At 41.6% G+C, this 11,429-nt stretch overlaps 1 protein-coding gene and 1 long non-coding RNA gene across 2 annotated transcripts; both read right to left on the bottom strand.

The window, feature by feature from the left end:
- Positions 1-1,925: 1,925 nt before the first annotated feature.
- Positions 1,926-3,538, bottom strand: LOC114135465 (cingulin-like). Its single transcript, XM_028002774.1, has one exon. It carries the CDS (start codon positions 3,536-3,538, stop codon positions 2,273-2,275), a length of 1,266 nt encoding a protein of 421 aa, XP_027858575.1. The 3' UTR covers positions 1,926-2,272.
- A 5,633-nt stretch (positions 3,539-9,171) lies between these two features.
- On the bottom strand, positions 9,172-11,425 carry LOC114136123 (uncharacterized). Its single transcript, XR_003593740.1, has 3 exons — positions 11,290-11,425; positions 9,994-10,073; positions 9,172-9,854 (listed from the first exon to the last, which is right to left on the bottom strand). It is a non-coding gene; the product is annotated as an uncharacterized LOC114136123 (long non-coding RNA).
- Positions 11,426-11,429: the final 4 nt, after the last annotated feature.

Here is an 11,429-nt window from a genome sequence, read left to right as displayed (position 1 = left end):
TGATATCTCAGTCTTATAATTGTAGATCTAGAGGTTTAACATCAAACTATTATATAGAGTTAACCCCTTTGAGTTTTTTGATCTATAAATCAGTCTGCAGCCAAGTTGTTCTAGAGGTTAAATAAATATTATTAGGGCTTCATTAGTAAAATGGCAGCAAATTAGCTTATTTCATAACTTCATAACCTTTGACCTTCTCTCCTCTGATCTGTTTAACAGCTACAGTCTCAGATCAGCTCAGCCCTCCAGGACTGTCAGCAGCAGAAACAGAAACTTTATACCTGTTGAGGAAAATATAGACTATATTTGCTTTGCATTTCCCTGCATGATGGCAACGATATTGTATCCAATTAGATTCTTGATTAATATGGGTTGTTGCTATGTTGTTGTAAGGAGTTTTGTTCAATGTGCCCCTTTTTTAAATTTGAGCCCCTGCCCCTCCTGGCCTCTGCACGGCCCTGCATGTCAAGGTTGTAACATTCATTTTAATCGGCAGCTGTTGTTTTAAAAAGAAGCTATAACAAAATTGTAAAGTAAATAAATAAACGAGGTCTTCTTACGCTGTTTTGTGTTGTTATTTTAAACGCCAAGAGAATCGCTCTTTTTCCAACTTTTGTCACTTAAGTCTGACAAATAAAAGTCAGTCACCAAACACAGTTTTCCAACACGGAGTGTGTATTTCTAATTGTTCGTTGCTGATATAAGAGGATGGAAACTGCTGATAGCAGGGCACAAAAATTAAGACTTCCTGAAAAGATGAGAGTGTAGACTTCCTGGTAAATCCTGTTCTAATGTAAAATATAACAGATTACTGGATTAAGGAAATTTATAGTATATTACATGCTATCACACATAATATTTTTTGAGAATTTGGAAACAGTTGCTCTTTATTTCCCCAAGTTATGGGGGGAGGAGAGAATCGATATTTCAGCTGCCAGAAATTATTTGCCAAAGTTAAAGGAGGAGAACCAAATACTTTAGCCACCTGATATAATCCGTTCCCACTCTATAACATGGTAATAAATTAATTTACCAGCAACTCTTTAACTGTGCTTTGGAAACATTTGCTCTTCATTTCACAAAGGTAAGGGGCTATTGGATTTAAACTATCTTTCCATAGCTACCTTATATTAAAGTCCTGTAAGGATAAATATCAAACCTAGTTTTCAAAATGTAATTTATGAACCATTATACAACATACATAAACCAAATACGAACCTGGAGGCCGATGGGACCCTCTACGAAGCCCTGGAGGTCAGCCCGGAGACCAACAGGACTCGCTACGAAGCCCTGGAGGTCAGCCAGGAGACCAACAGGACTCGCTACGAAGCCCTGGAGGTCAGCCCGGAGACCAACAGGACTCGCTACGAAGCCCTGGAGGTCAGCCCGGAGACCAACAGGACCCTCTACGAAGCCCTGGAGGTCAGCCCGGAGACCAACAGGACTCGCTACGAAGCCCTGGAGGTCAGCCAGGAGACCAACAGGACTCGCTACGAAGCCCTGGAGGTCAGCCCGGAGACCAACAGGACTCGCTACGAAGCCCTGGAGGTCAGCCCGGAGACCAACAGGACTCGCTACGAAGCCCTGGAGGTCAGCCCGGAGACCAACAGGACTCGCTACGAAGCCCTGGAGGTCAGCCCGGAGACCAACAGGACTCGCTACGAAGCCCTGGAGGCAAACCAGGACACCAACAGGACTCACTACGAAGCCCTGGAGGTCAGCCTGGAGACCAACAGGACTCGCTACGAAGCCCTGGAGGTTGGACAGGAGACCAACAGGACTCGCTACGAAGCCCTGGAGGTCAGCCCGGAGACCAACAGGACTCGCTACGAAGCCCTGGAGGCAAACCAGGACACCAACAGGACTCACTACGAAGCCCTGGAGGTCAGCCCGGAGACCAACAGGACTCGCTACGAAGCCCTGGAGGCAGGCCAGGTGGAGCTTGGGGTCTGCTGACCCCAAGCTCCTCATCTGACGCCTAACTAAAATAAAAGCAAAACTAGAGTTCATAAGATAAATAAGGGTCTGATGACCAGGCGACAAAGGAATTGTCTGGTGACGAAGGAGACCTGTGTTCGATGGCCTCAAGTTCCCATGGCACCGCAGTCCTGCGGGCCTCAAGCTCTCCTGTCAACATCTTTCAAGCGTTAAGCTTTTCCGCCATAAGTCCACAAGTGTCAAGCTCCCCTGACACGGCAGTTCTGTTGTCCTCTAGCCTTTCTGCCACAGATACTCAAGCATGAAGCTTGGAGCCCTCATCACACTTCTTTATTTAGAAGTACCAAGTGTCAATCCAGTACCTGAGAGTACCTGTTTGGTACATTTTCAGGAATGTATTGGAGACGCCACTGATGACACGTCTGAATATAGGCAGCTGCTTCTGTGGCTGATCTGAAACTGATTGGATGTTTTCACTGGTTTTCTGTTCAGGTGGCTGCTGGTTCAGCTGCTCCAGTTTAAGCTGCAGGTCGGTGTTCATATTCTTCAAGTCAGTATTTTTCTGCTCCAGGATCTCGTTTTGCTGCTCCAAGGCAGTGTTTATATTCTCCAAGAGAGTACATTTCTGCTCCAGAGTGGTGCTGTTCAGCGTCAGGGCGGTGTTTATCTGTTCCAAGAAGATGCTGTTCTCCTCCAAGGAGGCTCTTTTCTGCTCCAAGACGGTGTTTATCTCGTCGAAAATGGTGTTTTCCAGCTCCAGGGTATTTCTTTCCCTTTCCAGGGCATGGTTTATATGTTTCAGAGTGGTGTTTTTATTCCCTAGAGCAGTTTTTTCCTTCTCCAGGGTACTTTTTTCTTTCTCCAGGGTGTTGATTCTCTGTTCCAGAGCGGTGCTTTTCTGCCCTAGGGCAGTTTTTTCCTGCTCCAGGGTATTTTTTTCCTTCTCCAGGACATTGTTTCTCTGCTGAAGAGCGGTGCTTTTCTGCCCTAGGGCAGTTTTCTCCTGCTCCAGGGTATCTTTTTCCTTCTCCAGGACATTGTTTCTCTGCTGAAGAGCGGTGCTTTTCTGCCCTAGGGCAGTTTTCTCCTGCTCCAGGGTATCTTTTTCCTTCTCCAGGGCATTGATTCTCTGCTGAAGAGCGGTGCTTTTCTGCCCTAGGGCAGTTTTCTCCTGCTCCAGGGTATTTTTTTCCTTCTCCAGGGCATTGTTTCTCTGCTGAAGAGCGGTGCTTTTCTGCCCTAGGGCAGTTTTCTCCTGCTCCAGGGTATTTTTTTCCTTCTCCAGGGCATTGATTCTCTGCTGAAGAGCGGTGCTTTTCTGCCCTAGGGCAGTTTTTTCCTGCTCCAGGGTATTTTTGTCCTTTTCCAGGGCATTGATTCTCTGCTTCAGGGAGGTGCTTTTGTTCTCCAAGGCAGTGGTATTCTGCTCCAGGGTGGTGTTGTTCTCCTTTAAGGTTCTGTTTATGTGCAACAGTTTGTTTAATTCCTCATCTTTGTCTCGAAGCAGCTTGTCTTTTTCAAATGTAGCTTGTTCTATGTTCAGAACTTGCATGTTCAGCTCCTCATTTCCTTCAATCAGAGACTGTTTTACAATGGACATCATGCCAACTTCTTTCAATATTCCATGGAGCTTCTGTGTCTCTTTAGCTAATGTCTGTTGTACTTTTTCCTTTCCAGAATCACAAGATGATGTCTTACTGCTGCGACTCATTGTTGATCCCTTTTCTCTGGACAAATCCAAAAATTTCTCAATGATTTTCTTTACTTGTGTGTTAGAATTTGCCTCTTTATCTCGAAAAGCTTTCATTTTCGATCTCTTGTTAGGATACTACTACGTGCTCTCTGTCTCTCTTCTTCAATGGTTATGACCGTAGAATTCAAGCGTGCAGCTCTGTGATGCCCTCTAGCTCCACAAAGTGTGCATCGCTCTTTGTGACGTCAATTTGCGTGATGTCACACATTGATGTCACTGCCTCAGCAGAACAACTAGAAAACTGCTGAAGTTTGAATAAAAACAAACTTTACGGCTGAACGCTGCTCGGCTCGCCCCTTTTTTAAATTTGAGCCCCTGCCCCTCCAAAGGTCTCTGCACGGCCCTGCTGCAGGGAGATGTATGTTCCCCCTTTTTTCATCTCCACTGCATTTTTCATCATGAACTGTTACTGTAAGGTTTGCCAGATAACTTTCTCTGGCATATTTACTAACCTTCTGCAGACAGATGGGCCTTTTGGGTCCTAATACGATGCACCCCCTCGTTTAGGGTTGAAGTTAGGTTTGGGAGCATATTGGACAGGGGACCTTCTCAACTGTCTAGTGAGCAATTACATATGAGAGGACCTTCATATAGTGTCTAATAAAAAATCCTTATACATGGGAGTTTTTAACTGGTAATTTTTTATCCTAATAAACTTAAATCATCTTATGAAATATAAACTTCATTTATCCTGAAGGTCTGAATAAACTGAAACTGAATTTACTCTTCTGCACTGTATATGTGTGTGTGCGTTCGTGTGTGTGTGTGTGTGTGTTCTTGTTTAGCTAGCCTACAGTACTTAGGACCTTTTGTGGCATATTCATTAATCTCTTGAAGACCGATGGTCCTTATGGGAACTAAAGCCTAGTCCTAATACGATAGACCCTCTATGGGGTTACGGTTTAGGTTTGGAGGTAAAGTGTGAATTACTAGTATCTAGTAAGTAAGTATTACTAGAAACTAGCAAATTAGTGCTAAGACCATTACTAGTCCAGAGGACCCCAAAGCCCTTCACACTACATTCACCCATTCATGCACACTAATGATGGTGAGGTAGGACGTGTCGTCATGGATTAGGGATTAACATCCTAACTAGCCTTTGGAAACTGCTGGGCCTTATGGGGGCTAAAGCCTAGTCCAGATGTGTTGGACCCCCTTTTTGGGGGGGTTAGTGGTTAGGTTTAGGGGTGTGGTGTAAATTAAGTTTTGGTTAAGAATACTCCGGTAATGGTTAGGGTAAGTTTAAGTGTTTGGGTTAGGCATAAATGCAGTGACTAAACGGAAATGAAACCAATAGAAGTACAAACTTGTGTGTCTGTGAGTGACAGAGCAGTGATTAAATTGTCCACTAAAACTTAATGTGATCACACCGGTGGAAAAGCGAAACCTCCAAAAGGTTACAGCTTTATTGCCAGACAGATGGAAATTGCTCTGACTCAACAGGAAGCCGAGCAGAGTGGAGAGGAATAACAAGAATGCAATAAAGTAGGAGCTTCTGAGGATATGACAAAACCTTTATCTTACTCAGTTACTCTGGCTCAAGTTTCAGTTTACCTCTTTGTTTGAAGCATTTCACTGTTTATTATAATTACTATAGAATTGTCTATTGTATGGGTAGGCAACACTGCAAAACACTCAACTCAAACTTGCTGTAAAGCATTCATTATTTATTTTAAAATGTAAGCAGACATTTTGCTTTCTTATACAACACATACATCTTTAATTTGATCCTTTTTTTGTGTCGCATGTGATTGTGTTTATCAGGGATATGTGCCTGTGTTGGAAGAGGGGCATAATTGTGTAAAGATGCATCCAACTATGTAGTTCTTCTGTAATTGTCCATGAATGAACCTCCATTTGCAATGTATTGCAGCCATAGCACCACCATGTGGGATAAACTTGTCCTTCAGCTTACAGAGAGAGCAACTTATTAACTTTTCTCATTTCCTTAATTATTAGTCAGTAGGAAGGTTAGATCAGTGATATTATAGCAGAAAAAAAATTAAATGCTTATGTAACCACTGCAGACTCATATTCTCTTTCAAAACAAATATTGCCCTATATGTCTTGTATAAATCCAGAACTGTCTGACATTGAAATACACTTTGAATGAACTTTTCTAGAACTAATAGACCTGCATATGTATGTCTTAAATATAACTAATACTTTTTCAAAGGCGTTTAAATCTCCTGCTGCTGAAGTTACATACATAATAATTAATATAAAGACAGAAATTTTGGTGATTTTTTTTTGTGTGTGTGTTTGGCTCCCTCTAGTGGATGTTTCACAAACAAGAATTGCTTCAGCGTGTCATTTTTATCTAGAAAACTAAGGTTTTCTTTACTTTACTTTTATCTAGAAAACTAAGGTTTTCTAGATAAAAAACCTTGTCAGCTCATAATATCTGTTTTTTCTGTTAGTGTTTCGATAATCTGCTTCCTGAAGCTGTAGTTTGGCTGATGTTGCATGAAAACTGTTTGGGGAAAACCCCATAAAAATCCTTCTTTGGCCTCTCCAATTTTCATGCATGTACATAACTTTAAGAGTCTCTTTTTAGTACATTGTAGAACTAAGACCCCATGCCTTAGCCACATCAGCCATCGCCGCACCTCCAGAATCGTCATTAGAAGCAGGGGCTTCTTCTCCTAGTCGGCAGCATGTATTACCTCCAGGTGGAGGGTATGTGTCACCTCTTAGTCTTTAGGATGCACCGACTCCAACTATGTGTCATGCGTCGACTCCAGTCTACTTCATCTTCAGTTTATGCATCACTCTCTCCCTGGAAAGAACCCCCGTTGTCTCCTTCGTTATTCATTAACAGTGTAAATGGACCATGAGCAAGCGCGATATATTTACAGAAAACCATACAGTCTTTATCGGAACCATCATGTTTCCCCTTATGGAGAGGGAACGTGAGGGGAAAAAAACATGAGAAAAAAAACCTTCTGCTTCCGTGGATTTTTGTTTCCATGCGTGGGTGACTTCTGTTTTGTAGTGAGCAGGGCAGATCTGAGCGGTGCTGTTAAATCTTTAATGATATATTTTAAAAGTTTAAGACTGCCAAGCTGGCTCCAGAGGCCTCAACATGAGTAAATCCCATTACCATGAGTTCAGATTTATGAAAGTCCTTATTTTCTCCACTGGACTTGTTTTACTGGTGGCTGTTAAAATTATTTAAATAAATCCAGAAGTATTACCACCTGCTGTCACTCTGGTCCTATAAGTTGCTGCAGTACCACTGTAGATCAACTTCTAATACGATCAGACGTAATAAGGGACCACCGATTACATCAGATGCTTTATATAATAATTTCTGATAAAAGTTGAAGAATATTGACATATTAAAAAAAACCAATACACTTACTATCAGATTCACTGAAGCACAGCCTAAATCTGTCACATAAAGATTGTAGTCAAGTCAAAGTTTATTTCCACAACACCTTTAAAGCAGTCGCCGACCAAAATGCAACACAGTTTAAAAATTATGAGCAGCTTAAATAATTAAGAGTTGGAAAATAAATAAAAACAAAACAAAAAAGCACAACATGGTGAAATATGACAGTTACCACAACATAGACTAAAATAACATGTTTTCTAGAACCAACAGCCAACGGGTAGAAATAGGTTTTTAAAAAAGTGCCTATGAGCCACAGTCTGTGTAGCTTGGATGTGCAAAGTTAGATTGTTCCAGAACCCAAAGCCAGTTGAGAAACATAGTCCCTCCAGTGGGTCTCTGGTCTTCCTATGGGTTTCCTCCCAGTGGGACTTGCCTGGAACAAGAGGCGTCCAGGAGGCGTCCCAACCAGACGCCTCGTCCTCTCGATGTGTGGCGGCTCTTCTCTGAGCCACTCCCAGATGGCCAAATTTCTCACTCTATCTCTTTTGACCGCTTGTGCCTGCAAGCTTGTTCTTGCGGTCACTACGCAGAGACTGTAGATGAGGGTAGAAGCAGAGATCAACCAGGTTTTCAAGAGCTTCACCTTTTGGGTCAGCTTTCTCTTCATCACGACAGATCAGTGCAGCGCCTGCCGCCACACCAATCCACCTACCATTCTCCCACTAAATTTTTCCCTCATTCGTGAACAAGACTGAGAGATACTTAAACTCCTCCACTTGGGTCAATACCCCTACCCCAAAAAACTGGAGAAGACCCTCTACCTTTTCCCCTGGTCTCAAAGTTGGAGATGCTGAAAATCTTAAACCGGATCCTCTAGTGCAGCGTTTCCCAATTCCGGTCCTCAGGCCTCCCTGCCCTGCATGTTTTAGGTGTTTCCCTTCCGCTACACACCTGGATTGAATATATGGGTGATCAACAGGTTTCTGCAGCACTTGATGGTCATGCAATCATTTGAATCAGCTGCTCTGGAATAGAGGCACATCTAAAACATGCAGAGCTGGGAGGCCTGAGGACCGGAATTGGGAAACGCTGCTCTAGTGGCTGCAGAGAGGTTTGAACCTGGTCATGTAATTTAGTGCTTGTCATTTTGTAGAGCTTTCAGGCTCTTGACTAACATTTATTTTTTGGCAGTCTGAGAAGATAAGTGACGTTGAAAAATACACAGTGCAACAAATGCATTTTTCGGTCTCGGCAGGCAGTATTCCACTGTCTTAGAGCATACGTTGTTTAGGAGAGGGAAGCATTATTTGTGCTCTGGCACAGTAGATCCGGTGAATAACTCATTATCATTGGTAGAGAACACAAGATATTGCCATGAATTGTCCCTCTGTGCACCGACAAATGGCCTTGTAACAAGTAGCATCCTCACACATTAAACAGTAAAATGAATTTCTATGCCTTCACCACTCATGGCGGGGAGCCTCATCTAGACAGTAGAGCTCAGAGTAAGAGACATTTGACACGCCATTCTGTCTTCTGTGCTGTTAGTAGACGTGTAAATGTCAAATGTTAGTTTTTGTTTTCTTTTCTTTCCCCCACTAAGAATTAGACATGAGAGACAGAGAGTATATCCAAAGCGCATTTGACAGACGGTGCCTGGAAATGGGTGAAGGTACTGAGCAGGTTTTTGGAGGAAGGTGACAAAATAAGTGACTGGAAAAGAAACCAATTTTAGAGCCAAGTTTCAGGATGGAAATGGCTGACTCATTATTCATCCTTCCCCTTTTCAGTGGCTGCATCTGTCATGGTACATTGCAAAATTTAGCCTTGTAATGGAAGACCGGGGTTTTGTTTTTTGTCACGTTTGTGTTTTCTGTTTCTATACGTTTAAATTTGTTATGGACCTTGGAGGGGGGAAAACAACAGTGAACCTGTCAGTGGTACAAATACATTTCTGTAATCAATAGGTCACTGTGTTTGTAGAAGAAATTTGGTCTGTTTGATAATGTAATAATAGTTGGTGTATATATATATTTTTGACAATTGTTTCTACCGACAGGGCTGCTGAATGAGGACACTGACCCTGTGGAATAAATGTCACAGACAGTTTTATGGTTCACATTACCCCAGTGAGACTAACAACCTTGGAAAATGTCAGCACATTTAATTTGATTACATATGTGGAGATATGTACAATGAGATAGTTACACAAGGAAAGATAAGAAGTTTGCTTCCTGTACAAGATCTTTAGCATACTGGTCATAAACAACTCAAGCACCTTATCTGGAATGGTACACAGCACTCCTATTTCCCCTTTTTGCGGCAGAAAAACACAAAGTAATGCAGAATTATGATGTGAAAACGAAATGAAAAGGATTTTATTGTTTCTTTTTTTCCAAGTATGAATATGAAACAGGTGAAACCCATGAGGCAGTACTTTGTAGAACCACAATTTGCTAAAATTGTGGTCCCACAAGTAGCTTTCTTCCAAAGATTCTCAATTGGATATATGACTGGACTTTAACTGGGCCATTGGAACACATAAACATGCATAGATCTATGCATTGTACCTCTGGCTGTATGATGAAGGCTGTCCTCCCGGCCTCTGTGTAAGCCGAGGCATTGGATACAGTTTTCTTTTTCTCACTTTTGGCTTTTATTTAGCTCCATCCATCTCCCCACTGATTCCGAACCACTTCCCTATTGAAAAAGACAAACATTCCCGCAGCCCAATTCTGCCACCACCATGCGTCACCGTGGAGATGCTGTACTCAGCTGATGCATGGTGCCTCGTCTGAATGGGACTTCTTATGGTGTTCTTTCCTCCTGTAACAAAACAAAGATCTAAATTAAATTAGAATGTACGTATGTTTATCATGTGTTTTATTTTATTTTATGTACACCAGATCCAGCAGAGAACTGTTTTTATACAGTTACAAAGAATTTGACAATTAATTTCACTCACTTGTTTGCTAGTTGTACTTTTTTTTGTGTCAGTATTTATTTGAATGTTTCTTGTGTCCAGATAAGGATGGAATCCGACTGCTGATTGGAGTAACAATGGAAATCAGTCAGAGAGGAAGTAATCTGTTAAGAGATTCTTTATAGTGATAACAACATGCAGCTGACACAGCTATAGCTTGACTTAAAGAATACCATGCTAAAGATTGTTTTTCTCCACAAGCACAAGTTTCTCCTCACATAACCATGGAACTAATCTAAAAAAAAAGAGGCTAACATCAGACCAGCGCCGAGTTTTAACTTCCAAGATAAAAGAGCTCCCGTACTTCTTTCCGCCACACATGCTATATGCTAAGCTTACATTTTGGTTTTTCGTCCTGTACTTGGCGGGTGCGGGTGATTACGCCCTTTGATCATTTTGCATTTTTAAAGTTTTTGGGGGTTTTTAGCAACCAGCATTTTCTGCTACGAAGAGTTGCTCTTTAGCGTGGGACATTTTGTGCCAGGCTTGGGCAGATTTGTAGCCACTTTTGGGACATTTCGTACCCACTTTGAAAGCCTCCAGGTCAAAAGTAGTTTCCTTTGGCCTGCTCATAGTCTGCTGCACTGCAGTATGGTGATTATATGCGACCCCATAAATACTAACTTTGAGCAGAAAACCACTTAGGAGTTTTCACAGTTCGTCAGGCGTTATAATCTAACTTTTATAAGACGTAACTGAGTAAAACAAGGTCAGTATCACAATAACTGGAAATCTTATGGGAACAGTACGCTGTAGATTCAAAGCATGTATCATTATTAGTCAGATCATTAAAAATACTTAACTAACAAAACTACTACTTAAAGTGATAAGCACGTGAAAATGAAAGTAGAAAGGTTCTACAATGGTAGAAAATGGAAACACAAATCCCTAAATCTTTCTGTGTACTACTGAAATTTCATGAAATATTGGTCTAAATATTTCACCACTGTAAATAAACACTCACTGTAAACTACACTTTGGGCCATTTTTGTAGGTGAACATTGTACGTGTTGTTTTTATTATTTTCTGCAAGCCCTCAGGGTCTTTTTCAGATTGTCAAACAAGCAAACATATTCCTTTGTTAAAAAAAGTCCCAACAACAACAAAAAAGGAAAATAGTTCTATTTCGTTCTTGGAACTGTTTAGACGTTTCCAAAAATAGCTTCCAGAGATTTTAATGGTAAAGAAGACACCAGAAGTCACGCTGAAAAAACCCCCAAAAAACAAAAAAAAAAAAAACCCACCCAGAAACTGTTATGCAGCCGTATGTTTACTTACCAGCGATAATGCACATGATAATGGTTGTTGCAAAACCACAAAACGGCTATTTCTCCTTCCCTAAAGCTGTAGGTTTGACTAAAACCGCAGAATATCTCGACAAAAAGTCATAACTTCTGAGGCTCATTATTGTGTCATCA

This window comes from Xiphophorus couchianus, chromosome 20 (assembly GCF_001444195.1).
Source record: "Xiphophorus couchianus chromosome 20, X_couchianus-1.0, whole genome shotgun sequence".
NCBI lineage: Eukaryota > Metazoa > Chordata > Actinopteri > Cyprinodontiformes > Poeciliidae > Xiphophorus > Xiphophorus couchianus.
The sequence above is the reverse complement of the archived record's forward strand: the minus strand, read 5'-3'. Positions and strand labels throughout refer to the sequence as shown.

Excerpts from the sequence above, each read along its gene's own strand:
- LOC114135465 (XM_028002774.1), bottom strand. The coding sequence starts at position 3,538 with ATGTCCATTGTAAAACAGTCTCTGATTGAAGGAAATGAGGAGCTGAAC.